The 15,986-nt window shown below is 33.0% G+C and overlaps 1 protein-coding gene across 1 annotated transcript; it reads left to right on the forward strand.

Moving 5' to 3' along the window:
- The first annotated feature begins 2,531 nt into the window (after positions 1-2,531).
- Positions 2,532-12,440, forward strand: LOC127854181 (uncharacterized). The gene is made up of 3 exons (XM_052389191.1): positions 2,532-2,685; positions 10,560-10,709; positions 11,336-12,440. Exons 2-3 carry the CDS (start codon positions 10,580-10,582, stop codon positions 11,812-11,814), a joined length of 609 nt encoding a protein of 202 aa, XP_052245151.1. The 5' UTR covers positions 2,532-2,685; positions 10,560-10,579; the 3' UTR covers positions 11,815-12,440.
- The last annotated feature ends 3,546 nt before the right edge of the window (positions 12,441-15,986 follow it).

Below are 15,986 nucleotides of genomic sequence, written 5' to 3' on the forward strand. Positions count from 1 at the left end.
TTCAGGCCCTCTTGTTTAAACATATTTCGCATTATTTTTTTTAATCGGGCAATCTAGTGCGATTCAGCGAAGAATTTATTCATCCATACATGTACTGAATCATACAATAACAACCAGTTTGGAAACGTGATGACCTTTATAAGTTGTGGAATAGAGAAGATTTTAACAATAAATCGATGTATTTTGCCTGTGTGACGAGCAAATTTCCATCCAACGAGAATCGGAGATCGCTAACAGCATCAAACAATTGCTTTGAACATGTTTTAGTTGTTGCATGCACAAAGCATGGCTTCTTGTCGATCTGATTGATAATTTGGTATTTTGCGAAAGAGACTGAGCCAATGCCAAGGAGGTGGCGGTAATGACAGAATGGGGGGGGGGGCAATGCACATAATTACTAAGAAACATTTGTTTCAAAGTGAATTTGAAGATTTATATTTATTGAATATACTATAAAACTGGAAAGTAACTCGAGTATAATATAAAAAGGTAGCCGATTAAAGCCGAAGCTATCCCATTTGTTCAGATGTTAGTAGGAACAAACGACATACATTAGCCTATTTAAGATTCGTTAACCTTTGCCTTTTAGTGAATTAAGCAATTGGAATAGGGTACAAAACTCATCGTTTCAACCAGAAGTATAATCTTTTAATTATTTCGTGAATTATGTTACTGCATTAACACATGTGTTGCAGAAAAAATATTTTGAGAAATTTGATAATTTTATCATTGGATTTATTGAATATTACGTACTTAAGGTTTATATCGTTCAACACTTTTTTCAGGTTATTGGCTTCTTAATTTAGTTGGTTACTTATATATGTACATATTTATATTGGATTAAAATATTGACGTTGAAAAATAAAAAGCAATTTAAAAAAGGGACATTATCTTTTCAAATGTAATGATTCATATACGATGCGTATATCGTGCATTGGCACCACCTCTTATCATCACCTCCTTGGCATTGGCACCATCTCTTTTGGGAAAAAATGCAAAAATATTTAGATCTGCAAGAAGCCAGTGTACATGCAGCATTTAGTATATGTTGAACAATGATGTCGTTCGCGAAATAATCGGGTGGAAATGTGGTCAATACACAAGCAAAAGACATGCTTTCAAAAACTACACCATGCTACAACTTTAAAGGTCCTCACGTTTCCAAATCGGTTGTGATTGAATATGTCTGTAGATGTGTGGATGAAGTAATCTTCGCTGAATCGCACTAAATTGCCCTATTTTTTAAATACTGCGAAATATGTTGGAAAAAACATATAAAACCCACTCACCCTGAAGAGTAATCAGTTAAAATTCAAAACATCCGGTCCTAAGCTCCACATCAGAAGAAACATTAGCTCATGTATAAATACATCGCAAAAAAGTGGTGCCCGTGATTAACGACCGTGAGATATAAACTCACACAGTACTCTTAAGTGTCATTCACAGTAGTGAAAAACAATCCTTAATTAAGTTATTCTGCGAATAACCCAGCTACTACGATCATGACATTTAAATTCTTTCCTTGGAGACAGATTTCGCAATGACACGATTTAGACAAATTAGTCTTAAAGCGCAATGAAATGAGGTTGCAAGATGCAAAAATTTAAATGTGTATTGTGAATAACAAAGCTATTTATTTATTTACATTTAAGGTCAAAAGCACATACACATATATGACACATAAGACATAGAAATTATCACAGATTAACATAAAATATATCACAGATATCATGGAATTAAGACTGGGCTGATTAAAAAAAGTCACAATTTAAGAGCAACAAATAAAACGCTGTTACTATATGCATACTTTTAACAATACATGAGTTTTTTAACAGTAGTACGTTCATATGAGCATGAATGCTGAGGACCTTTGGATAACCCAATTTAACTGAAAGCTTATTTCTTATAAAACACACACTGAAAAAGAAAAGTGATACATAACCATATGAACAAACAAACATCAATAATTAACAATTAAGATTTTGGTACAATACGGTATTATTAAGAGTATGCATTCATCTTATTATGCACAATATCACAATGTAACATGGATTATCACAGATGATTGTTGAAACATGAGTAATAGTAAAATAAAAAAGTCACATTTACTTTCTGATACTTGTTGTTCAAGAAGGTGCTTTTTCACTAATTGTTTGAACCTGGTTATGTTTTTACACTTCCAGTCTCTTGGTCCAGTATATAAGAATGTCTGTTTACATAAAGTATTATGGACACTAGGTAAAATAAAATTAAATGGCTTGGATGTTCTAGAGCTATTAACAAAGTTTTCCCTAAGATATGAACGACATGTCTTATAATAGACTTTATGCATGTGATTAAGCCTTAGCTGTTTTACTCTATAGCTCAAATTTAACATATTCAGATGAACATAGTCCTGCCAAGTAATAGAATGTCTTGGAGAGTAACCTTTTATTTATCTGATTATCTTGTTCTGGAGAATTTGGAGTTTAGATTTTAGACCTTTATTTAGATCTTCGTACCAGGATGATCAATAATAATCGAAGTGACACTGTAAAAGTGCAGATGATAACAATTTACCTGTGTTAAAATCCAAACAATTATTATGTCTATACAAAATTTAAGTTTACCATTGACCTTAGAGATAATGTTTTGTACAATAGCTTCACCTGATAAAAAAAAAACAATCTACTGGAAGGCCTACATGTAAGTACTTAACTTGTTTAGTACTATTTATCTTATGACCATTACAAGTGACTTGTGTAGACTCTTGCTTACTTAAATTTCGTTTTGGGCCGAAAAGAATATATTCAGTTTTCCCCAAGTGCAAGGATAACGTATTATCTACCAGCCAGCCCGAGCAATTTTCTAAAACTTTGCCAAGTTTGGCAGATATAAAATCAGGGTCCTTATGGCTAGTTATTACATATTAACAGCAGTATTCATTAATAATTACTAGATATAACAACATACATGTACTAATTTACCAATTTAAGATCGGAATAGTTAATACTAAATACTAAATATATAAGCCGTGCTATGTGAAAAGGGGGTTTAATGCATGTGCTTAAATTGTCGTCCCAGATTAGCCTGTGCAGTCCGTACAGGCTAATCAGAGACTTCACTTTTCGCTTTTATGATATTTTTCTGATTTAAGAAAGTCTCTTAGCAAAAATCTATGCGCTCATGCATTAAACCCCTTTTCACAGAGACGTCCCGTATATTACTTTAATACCCAGAATCATATGACTGGCGTAATTCCCGAATAATGTTTGTCTGTCCATGCATGAATTACTGACCGCCTAAGAATGTATCAAGCGGAGTTATTTTTTTGTCCTTTAATATATAACAAGACGACATTCTTTCCGTTTTCCTGATGACAATAAGGCCACCGAGTATTCCGGAATGAATTTATAACTCTATTTCAAGTCAGTACACTAATAGAAAACTTGACTCGAATAAAAGTAGCGATTTAGACAGGGTAGGCAAAAAATGCCCTCCATGTGCAATTAAAAAACATTTTTACGAGTACATTTAAATGTTCATAATTTTGCAAATTCAAAAAGGAAAAATTCAAGGCTGGAGGCAAATCAGGTTTCGTTTTTATGTTGAATAGGATACAAATATCAAACGCTTGCCAAGACGAAGAAAAAAGACGATCCAAAATAAAACTCTTGGTTACGTTTTTCTAAGTACGAGTTCCTTTCCAATCTTTGACAGGAAAAACGTTAAATATAATAAGGCTACACATTTTATGAAAAATGATTGCAATCTTACACTTACAACAGACCCAGTTTACAAATAGGTATAAGTGATAATAATGACTCTAGAAGACGGACTCATTATTTGAAATAATCAATTCAGGGCCGTACGCGGGCAATTTTGACTAAGTGGTGGTGGGAGGGGGGGGGGAACGGAGAGGACGCGGGAGGGGTCTGCCATCGCTTATGTATTTTGTCCTTTCTAAGTGAATATAAATGCTTAAAAAAACTGTTTTTAATATGAATTTAATGAATATAACAAGTAAATCAACAACTTTCTGAAGTGTAAAGCTTTTAATATTGATATGAAATTCCCACCATTGTTTAAAGCATTAGATTTCAGAAATGTATGATATTTGATGAAAAAGGAAAACAAACTTTGAAAATCAAAATCTTAAGAAATGTATAAAAAGAATATGACTGACATATAACCATAATAGTATTTTCTCTTTAAATTCCATCCTCCTCTAAAGTTTCAAAGTAAATTCCTAAAAAAATGTTTATAATCTAACTACATATTTTTACTTTCACATCATCAACACATATAAACCTCAAAATCGTCTACAACTGCGACCTTCGATTGGACCTTGAAACTTTTCCTATTCAACTGTTTTCCGGATATTTTTTTAACGGAACCCTTTTAGATATTGAGCTGATTGTGTACACGTGAGTCTACCTACATGGCCAACAGGGTAAATGTGAACCCGATACTTGGTGTGTGTGAGTCTACCGACATGACTCACAAATGAAGTATGACTTTCATTTCGGTCCATTGATTTTTGGCGAAGTTATGGGCTATGGATTTAGACAAAGAAACTTGCCGGTTCAAATTTATGACAATGATCTATATCACCTCTCTAAAAGCTTCCAACATTATTTGTTTTTTGCAAATTATTAACGACAGCAATTATCAGACCTACCGCCTACCGGTACGCCTTTCTATATCAGTTACTTCCATTCGCTGCTTCTCTTTTCTTCGCCAATCAAAAGACGTGGTATATCAACCATCGATAGACGAAGCATTCAAGATCACAACGTGTAATGGACCGACCGGAGCTGTGTGTACAAGGCGATAAGAAAACATATCCTAGTATAGGGGCTAATCTCCACTGGCAAGTAAAATAGCGCGAATCCCCTTGTTGATCATGTCAATAAAACACATCCGCTCTTTTGTATCGAGGGAAAGTGTACTGTGGGCCCTTTCATTGGAGAAAAAAATGCAGTAGGCCTATCATTTAAAAAAATCCTAACTTAACAGCCAGCGAAGGGGGGGGGGGCGGGCCTCAGGGCCCAGGCCCTGCTTACGGGCCTGCAATTTTTTGTCGTCGACATCCAAATTATCTATACAAACAACAAAAATAACAAGACAAATTATTGACGTAATACATGCATTGTCACATCGCGTCGGCGTAGAGGGGAAGCGTTTTTGAATTCCCGCGCATGCGCATGTCGTATGTAAATTAACGCATGTGTCGCACCATTAACGAATAAGGATTTTAATTATCACTTCTTGAAAGATATTTTAACACCCTGCTTCCCTTGGTATTACCGCATTCGAAGCGATCTGTTATAAGTAAGAGGGTCTAACGAAAATTGTGTTTATTATGGCGAAAGATACCCCACCGACCTGGAGTTTATTAAAACATAACAGTAAGATTTTATTGTTAAATAAATAAATCATTGCTATCTTTATTATAAATGGCAAAAAGGGTTTTAAACTTGTTTGATTTATCTTGTCATATTGTCAACCGATTAATTTAAATAGTTATTTTTCTTAAACTATATCCGTTCGTCGTATGTTAAAATCAAGTTATTGAATCTGTATATGTGAAACGTTTGTATGTTACACGTCTTGTCCATAGAAAGTACACTAAAAGTATAATTGAAGACTTGATCTTAGACTGGATTAATAAAACTCGCATAAAACTTGCTGATTGTTAATCGAAAAGACAAATTCTATGGTTTATAGGTAGCCAAAATGTGTACGTGAAATACGTGTACACAATTCACATGCATTAAAAATCACTGTAAAATCAGGGAATGTTTTGAATATTGGACGGCAGCTCTTAACTTGCCACATTCTGTATTGCAGTGTTACCTCATTAATTTCAGTTGAACACGTATGAAGCAAGTTATTCATTCAACTCTCTCTGATCAGTGTCACCATTTACCATAATATTTGTGTTGGTCAGAGTTATACACACCAAGATATTGTTCAATTAACAGATACACAAACAACAACAACAAAAATATTTCCATCAAATTTAAATTTAAAACTGCAGCAGATAGGCCAATTAAAAACAACAGTTTTCTTTATTGAGACCATTGTTTGGTGATTAACATAGACGTGTTGGTAATTTATTTTATGATAACGTGAATTGAAAAAAGACAGCAAACACGTGTAATTTATGCAATCGCGTTTAATATCTTTATTTAATACTAAAATAAATACAAACATTTTACTTGCTTTTTTTTATTATTGCGTAGTCAACGCTTTTGTGTATGTGCAAAAAAAATCTATTCTTAAAATACGGTACAATAGAAGAGTCAAGTGATGTTTTAATACATTTAATACATTTAATGTGCATGGGCCAGCCACAGACTTACGGTATATAAGAATGTACATACAAATACTTACGTTACCATTATTGGGCTTAAATTGTGTCAATACAGTTGTAGAACTTATTTTATTTAGTAAGGGCATTTCGTCTGTACATCTATGGGGTTAACGTTTTTTTTTTGTATTAAAACAACTGTCGTTACTTTCCTTGTTAACAGATGCATTTTTCCATCTTAACCCGTGTCGAAAACGGAAAAGATATTCCCGGAATGGAGAACAAGATTCCACTGAAGCTACATTGGATTAGTTTGCGTGGCGGACTCAGCATTAATTTATTGTAAAGTGACTGACAGCAACGCGATTATCTCGTGTTCAAGTGACTGACATTGTTGAAACAGATAATCGTGTATTCTGAAAACAGTTGTCGTTCGCCGAAACTTTGACCCGGATCCGCGGGTATCTTTTTGACCCGCGGAATCGTTTTTTTTTTCGGGTACCCGTTTGAGCACTAGTTTTTATAATATAGAAGAATACTATACGTTGCATGGCTTTAATGGCATTAATTTGGGTATGCTGAAAATATGTGTACTACTTTATGCGGATGATATTGTTTTAATGGCAGTTACCGATGATGTGTGGATTTTCAATGCTAAACAGTCCCAAAAGTGCACATATTGTCCCAGATCAGTATATGAAAGGGACCTTTTCGCAGATTTCCGCATGTATTGAATTTTCTAATTCAATGCTTAAAATTTATAAATGTAAACATTGAAACTAAATAGCTCAAGAAAAAAAAATAACCATACAATTACGGGAGAAAAAGTATCTTTAACAGGGCTAGAACCACAGGCCATTGGAGTTAAAGTTAAGCATTTAAACCAATCGGCCATCCGTTGCCATTTAGCAGCTGGTGTATTTTATACTTTATCTATATAAGCAATCTCATTATGTCACAAAACGATAACAACAGAACTCTCAACATTATTTGATCGTTTCGTGTTCTTTACGCTTACTAATTTTCAGGGTTTTAAATCGTGAAAAGATGCATATAATGGATATTTTAGAGCTTGGTAAATGATAAGTATTACATTTTTCTCGAAAATATTATAACTACAACGAACAATTGCTAATCTGAATTATTTTTCAATTTTGTCAATTTACAAAGTTTCAAAGCTTATTGGCAATGTGGCATTCTGCCATTTGACAAGAACATATATACAAAAGAAATATGGCAAAGACAGGGACTCATACACTTGGAGACACTTCCAACGCATCACTTAATCATATCAATATAGTTCCCTTATTTTTGATCGGATTGTGTTGAAATTTGGACCAAGAATAATTCAACACATAACTGATTTCCTGAAAATTTAATTGAAATTGAAAAACATCAAATTAAAAACGTCACTTCAAAAGTCAAATTCGCAAACTCGTACAACGTTAAATAATAACAATGTGAAAATAAAACGCATAAACTTACACGTCTTAATAACTGACCGGCTTGCAACATGCCGATTGAGCCATTTCGCTCGTCAATATTCATACGAGCGATGATGTTTTTCTTAAATTAATGTTATATTGTTCTTGTGTAAAAACTTACCTAGAATTATGAAATTGAAATTAAATTGGAATAAAATGTATATCGCCTACACTTGGTGATTTTTCTAACGCAACACTTTTAAAACTTACATATCTCAGTAATGAGTAAATATTTTTATTTAAAATTGCACATGTGATCATTTTACTACAGTATGTGCAAGCTAACAATAAAATCATTCATCCGTGACGATCGGACGCTTTAGCAAGTGGGAAAGGTAGCCTGTACAATGTAAAGTGCGCGATTGCGCTCCTGAATATTCATACGAGCTATATTGTTTTGTAAATTAATTTTATGTTTTCCTTATGTAAGAACCCACCTAAAATAATTAAATTGAAATAAAACTATAATTAAATCGCGTTTCAACATTTTCACGTACAAAAATATAGAACCACACCTACCCCACGTGATAAAGCGTCCAATCGGCACGGATGAATGATTTTATCGTGAGCTTGCAAAGAACGCAGTCAAATGATCGTATGTAAAATTTTAAAGCAATATCTTTACTCGTAACTGAGATATTCAAGATTGAAAAGTGATGCGTTAGAAGTGTCTCCAAGTGTACAATAATACAAATTAAAGATGAGCAAATATGACAATCATAACATATAATATGTGTGAGTATCAAATACAATGATGTTTGTTAGCATGCAATTTTACTTCAGCTAGACTATTTAAATTCTCACATCTAAGTTTAAACGCTTCAACCAAAAATTGTGCAATGTATTTGAGTTTAAAACATAAGTACAAGACATCATTTATAAGTATTTACCTATGGTGGGCCATGATTTTTCGGATATTATATTTCATACGTATTTCGTTATATAATGGACAACATAATAAAAAATGATATTCGTTTTCACAAACATTCTGGTAACAGAGTTTACACGTGGGTTCTTTTTCGGGACAACCTAATATATCTACCAACTTCTACTTCAAGACAATTGGAACTTAATCGAAATTTGCTCATTTGTATTCTTGACTTTTCATTAGATATACAATCCAGTTATTTTTCATATTCGAAGCTTTAAAAAAAAATTAAACTTGAGTTCCATGTTGGACTGTGAGGCTAAAGTATCGCTCCACTCTTGAAACAAATGGTCTTGAATTATTTGGTTTACCATGTAAGAAATACCGCACGTTAAATCAGTTGTATATAAAACATATAACCCAAGCCAAGACATATAACCAACAAGTTATACTGTCCCTTTAAGCCGAAGCACATCGGTTACATATTTTATTCACTATATTATTTCTTTATTGTTTTAACTTCATGAGCAATGCACTTTTGAACATATTATGAAATTAAACTTTGATGTTGAATTAATCAAAAATCGAATATAATATTTATCTTTATGATTTTTATTATATGATGTATACCTTGCATGCCATCTTCCATATGTTTTTGTTGCGAAATAAACACGTAATTTGTTCTGTTTTTAGAATGTAACACGGTTCATTTTTTAAATCATTTATTGTATTTTCTATAATTGTTATGTTTAACTGAATACAATGTACTTTGGTATTTGCATCACTTATCTTGTTCTGTATTTTCATTTGTTTTGCGTTAGTTATAGACTCACTGTGGGTTTTATGCGACGAGTAAATGCATGTACATTGTATTATTAACTCATATAATGACTGATTGATGTTATTTATGTACGTAGTATGCATAAGGTTTAACAACCTCGCTTACTGATATATACTAAAGTACTCATCAGAAAAATGTTTATAGTATTATAAATGTTGTTATCGATTGCATGTACTAAAATGTGTCCACATGGGCGATTGGCCTTCTGGAAATATTGTAAATCAAATCTTGAATCTTAATATGTTAAACAACGTAGTTCCGCTTTATATATTTTTATCTTAAATCGTTAAAAAATCCTAAAATTTCTTTAATGCAAAAATGGCGGCTTTGGGAGCAACTACTGATAACAGATCAAAGATTGACAATAAATTAATAACTCCTTTATTTGATTGTGCTTCTTTTGCAAATTCATTGTTGAGCTGGTGGGTGTTTGTCCGGAAATACTCATCGACTGACGTAATGAAGTTCGTGCTTTCTAATAAAATTAAGCCGAATAAAGAAAAATATTCACCATATGTCTTTTCTCAACAAAATCGATGGACGTACACAAATATAGTTATCGTTGCAACCTAAGGGAGCTTACAAAAGGGTATCGTTGCAAAATGTGTTATTTCCCCATCCATTGTGTGGCGTAATATTTATAATTAATGCTGGCGTAATATTTATAATAAATGCTGGCGTAATATTTATAATTAATGCATTAATTTAACCATCATTATCAGCCTTATAATAAGAATATTGAAGACAATAATAATCATAATGATAATAATAATAATAATAATAATAATAATAATAATAAACACTAATAACAATAATAATAATAATAAATAATAATAATAATAATAACAATAATAATAATAATAAAAATAATAATAATAATAATAATAATAATAAAAATAATAATTATTATTATAATAATAATATTAATAATAATAATAATATTATTATCTTCTTTTTTTTTTCTTTTTTTTATATTATTTTTATTATTATTACGTATGTTTTGATAGGAATGACTACTTATTGTGTCTTAAAGCAGAAATACGAGACTGAACGCATATACTTTGGTTTCAGAGGTAATTCCCAAGCAGACGATGGTGTCCAGGAGCAAGATGCTGCCTGTATTGTTCATTCTCATCTGCTGCTGTACAATATGCCCATCCAAGTCATACAACTGCGGCGACAACCCGATGCATGTCTTCAAATATATTGTGCAATCAACAGGTAACAGTGTTCGTTTATAAACTTGTAGCTGTTAATGGAAAACAAGTCATTTTACTGATGGCTTATTTTTACCTACAATCTCAATTATTAGACTGCGTAGAGATGCAATCGATTTCTTTTGAATAAAAAAGCTGATGGAAAGGAAACCTTATTTCAATATTTCCCCCTAACAAGACAAGAGCCATCAACCGCCCCGTCCGGAAGGGAGCGGCGAACTCTCAAATCATGAGTTCCTCGAATCATGAATGACTCAGGAAGGAAAACATTCAATGACAAATCTTGAAACATAAACATTATATAGCTGGGTTCAAACTATTCCAATGTATTTATTGCTTGTTAACACAATAAACAATTATATAAAAATGCATACTTGTTTACTACAGGTTGAATATATATACCCTACAGGCAACGTCTCGCATGCGTGCAATGTTTATTTCACACGAGTGCAAGAGCGTTATAATATTTATGAAACAATATATAACTGAAATACTGGTTATTATGTTATATGTAAATATAAATATTCACTTATATAGTTTCATTATTGGCTTTTTAATACTACTTTTCCGATACAAACACGTTTATTAAATCAGTATGTTTAACAATGTCTTCTTTGTAAACTACTGCAGGGAAAAACTTCGAGTACTTCATCAAGAACATGAGAGAAGACAAACTTTCCGACTACGACAGTCTTAAGAAAAGTTACGACAACTTCCTGGACTGTACGAGAGCCACCCAGACCGGCTACTACAAGCGCTCAATTATGCGACCGACAAAGTCGCCTTCCGGCTCTTTGAGTGCGGACTTGCTGAACAGCTATATCAAGGAATCAACGATGCGTTCTCAAATGAGGCAAATAAAAGCCCAGGAGGCGTCGCAGAAATTGCGGTCTTTCAGAGATGCACTTCACAAAATGACACCTATCCTAATGGAGATATCGAACAAGTTTAAAAAGAACGATTATCAACTGGAGAGCGGGGATAATTTGATAACAGATCCCCTAAACGAATTTACGAAAAACAATCGCTTGGAAAGTCGTGATATGTCGCTTACAGATTCTCTCCCAGTGGTAATAAAAAGGCGAGTAATGGTATCGAATGATGAATGACCCTCCCTTACGATGAGTTGTGTCGGTACCGCTGAACGAAAACGCTGTTAGGAATACGAGTTCATAATATTATAAATGAGCCGTACTCTGTGGAAAAGGGGTTTAATGAATGTGCGTAAAGTGTCGTCCCAGATTTGTCTGTGCAGTCTACACATGTTAATCAGGGACGACAATTTCCGCTTTTATTGCAATATTTATTTCATTTAAGACTTCACTTCAAGAAATTCTAGTTTAGGCGAAAAGTGTTGTCCCTGATTAGCCTGTGCGGACTTCCCAGGCTCATCAGGGACGACACTTTATATAATGCATTAAAACGCCTTTTCACAGAGCTCGGCTCAATTATGATACCGTCGTTTTACAATTTAACGATACTTTCTATAGGGCGATTGTGCAGTTCACTAGTTTGTTACTTGTTCAGTGTTCTCTTAGTTTAAGAGATGATTTTTAGTGTACTGCATTTATTGGACTAAGGAAGAAGACAAGAAAGAAAATTGAGATAATTTATCAATAATTAAAAATTTAATTATATTGGGACATTATATGATAAACTATTCATTACATAAACATTTGCCAAGAAAACATCTATTAATCTATTTGAATTTAGTGTATAAAATTATATAACCTCATTACGTGTATCATTGAATTATATATGATATAATGGTGTCGTCGTTTCAATTATTTTTCTCAATTGTTTTCATGCATTTCAAAATTTCAAACTAAAAGCTTCATGCACCTTTCAAGACCAAACTTGGCCCAGAATTATACATATTTTTTTAAGTGTAAATTTAATTTACCTCATGGTATCATCATTCAAGTTAAATTGCAATAAAAGAGAACAAATTTGCTTTTTCAAATTAACTACTCACTGGAGACATACAGACCGTTGCACCAGAATTGTAACTTTCTTATGCAAGATCAAATGGGAAAAAAAACGAATATCAACTACATGTCGCCTTTATGAAAAAAGCTTCAGAGACATGGCATCGGGCATGGCATTATGTTGTTTAACATTCAGATCATCGTCCAGCAACTCATGAAGAATCCACAAAAAGCTTGTTTAAAGTAAAATTACATAATTATAAGATTTGTAAGTCTGTCTGTAACCACATCACATAGTGCGCGCACAATTATTTCAAATAAATAAAGTATGACTGTCAGTAACAATAAAAAAGCATGATTTAGCAAAAAAAAAAACCCACAAAAAACGAGTTTCACCATCTGTACAGCAATTAAACCACATATATCTGCCATTATATGACATACATGCGTCAGTAAGAGTAAAATTGTTTAGTTGTGACGTAATACGATAACGTGCTTGGATTGGCATCCGATGACATTTTTTTAACGCAATGCACTTTAAAGCTAATTGGTCAACTTACTTGCAAAATAAAATTTAAAAAATCAAATCTATCTGAAAAAAATCTGAATTATAAGAGTTGGTTTTACTACTAGTATATGCACAGTATTCATTTTTTCATACTCGCGTTATCGAACATGCGACGAACGCTGTAAAGGTTTTAAAAGCCAATTAACACTGGCTTCTGTCAGTTCATGGGGTCTACGTCGTGCTTCCGACGCTGCCCGAAGCCAATGTCGCGTTTGCTCGTAAGTGTTCGGATATCGTCGCGGGAAATTCAAATGGAATATATGTCGACACAAAAAATATAAACGAGCACTTTGTATCTTATAAAATCTATGTTACCATACCACATCTAGCGTTGAAATGTTGGCTTTTGCTACAGGGAACAATGAGTTGTAATGGGTTAACTTTATGTAACGAAACATTTTACGAATTATTCGTTGATTTTGAGTATTTATGTAGCTTTAATAGGGACATCATATTGATCATAGGATGGAATATCTCATTTACCGGTAGTACCTCTTCTATTTTTAAATGCATGAAAATAGCACATTTTTATAACGCTTATAATTAGAATTGTTTTAATTATGATTTTTTCAATACAAGTTACCGTCGGGGAAATTAAAAAGTTTAGGGTCTGCACAAAATATAGGGTCGGCCAGTTCTGTGAAAACAAACAACTTTTTATTTTAGCTTAATCCGCCCAATTTAATTAAAAAAGCGATTAATTGGTTTGTGCGTTTGTCAAATCATAATGTGCGTCTTTAAATTTCAGTGTATGGCCAGCTATCTATGAACAGATATACACAAGCGGATCTTCAAATTTTAAGAAAAAAATGACACCATCTGCGGTCGGCAAGGAAAAAACAATGGAGATAATATGACCATTATGTCCATATATATGAAGAATAATCACTTGAAACCAAGGCGACGCTATGCTAATAAATGTTTCGATATAAATCAATACAAGTCTATGCCTGTTCTATATTTTTCTTTTTCGTTTTCATGATATTTATTTTATGTTTAAAACATATTATGTTGGGTCTAATAAACTATTTTGATCTACAAGCAATGCTGAAATATCACAAATAATTTTGATTTGAATACATTTGTTTATCGGCTGCACTAATCGAAACACAGTACATGCATTATTATAGAAATGTTCTTCTACGGTAAACCATTTGCAATGTAAACATCTTACAATCCTCTGAGTTTCCGAATCAATATATGATTTTATATATTTACCCTTTCCCCCATAAGAAGCAAAGTGAAAATGGATTTTGCAACCAGCATAAAACCAGAACAACCTGCGAGTTACTCGCAGTCTGTTCCGGTTTTATGCTGATTGCTGCTCATCAGTATCTTAGGGTTGGAAATGAAGCCTTAAAAGCTTGAATCTTGTAAGAAGTTTTTAATTCAATATATAACTTTCTAAGGGACTACAAATACGTGAAAATTCGTATCTAAGTGGCAAACGGTGTATTAATGTGTGCTATTTATCTTAAACTATTAAAATATTCCTAGTGATAATAACAATGTCTTTTCATGTATGTATTGTCCTCGGTGGTAATGAAAAGGTCGTAGACCGGACGGACTCGTATAACTTGAAGGAATGAACAAACACCATATTGTTGATTAAAAAGGGCATTTATTATAAAATGCCATTAAGTAGATAAAAATAGGACAGATTCTTCCCAGAAAGGCATAATGGGTGGTAAAAACACAGGGCATTTATTACAAAATGCCATAAAGTAGATAAAAATAGAACATATTCTTTCCAGAAAGGCATAATGGGTGATAAAAACACAGGGCATTTATTATAAAATGCAATAAAGTAGATAAAAATAGAACGGATTCTTTCCAGAAAGGCATAATGGGTGGTAAAAACACGCCATACAAACAAGTGTAATTGATATTCATGAAATCACATTTGCATTCCATGCAAAACTTCATGCTCTAGTAAAATCTGTAGCAATATACCGTAAATATTTGAATGGTCCAATACTAAAAATAACGATGTATAATGTACCGCCCACAATAAAGACAATAAATTGAAGATAACTACATATTTTACCGTATATTCTTCACTAGAATGGCAGCCGCCCACGAAAAGCTCCCATTATTTTCAGGAAGAAATATGGGGTACGTAGCAATGCACTAATCTTGTGTCCATTTTTCAGAATATAGGAATTACGGCCTTTATCCGAGCATGCTCGGAACATCAACCAGAAAATGTATAGAATTTCCATATACACATGTACACACATACAAAACATGAATTTGTGAATTTGAATGTGATGTGGGCGGTAAAAACACGTATAAAAGAAAAATGTTTGATGCTTATAACAGTAAAATAATATAAAAATGTGTTTTACAGACACGTAAAAACATACATAGTACGTGAGTCAAAACCTTATGGCGGAGAAGGGGTGGAGGTGGGTTGTTAGTTTTGACCACACTGTATTACCACGTCACAGTCTTAAAAGAACAAAGGGCGACAATGGCCAAGGCCGAATTTGAATGGTCAAAAGACCCCATGTGACCCCACACTGCGGTTATATACAAGTAATTAAATATTAAGTTTGAACAAGTATAATGGTAACAGAAAATTAAGAAGGCGTACAATGACATAAAATCTTTTATGTGTGCATAAAATATTATTTACGAGCAAATAATATTTGTGGGTGAAAACTGATGTTTCTTGTAGGAAAGTTTGGTGTCATAAATGTAAAAACGACGTGGAAGAAAATAACTATTCAATGATACTCCCGGGGGTATAACAAACATCTTGTTTGCACAATAAAGCACCATA

This window comes from Dreissena polymorpha, chromosome 1 (genome assembly GCF_020536995.1).
Source record: "Dreissena polymorpha isolate Duluth1 chromosome 1, UMN_Dpol_1.0, whole genome shotgun sequence".
Taxonomy (NCBI): Eukaryota; Metazoa; Mollusca; class Bivalvia; order Myida; family Dreissenidae; genus Dreissena; species Dreissena polymorpha.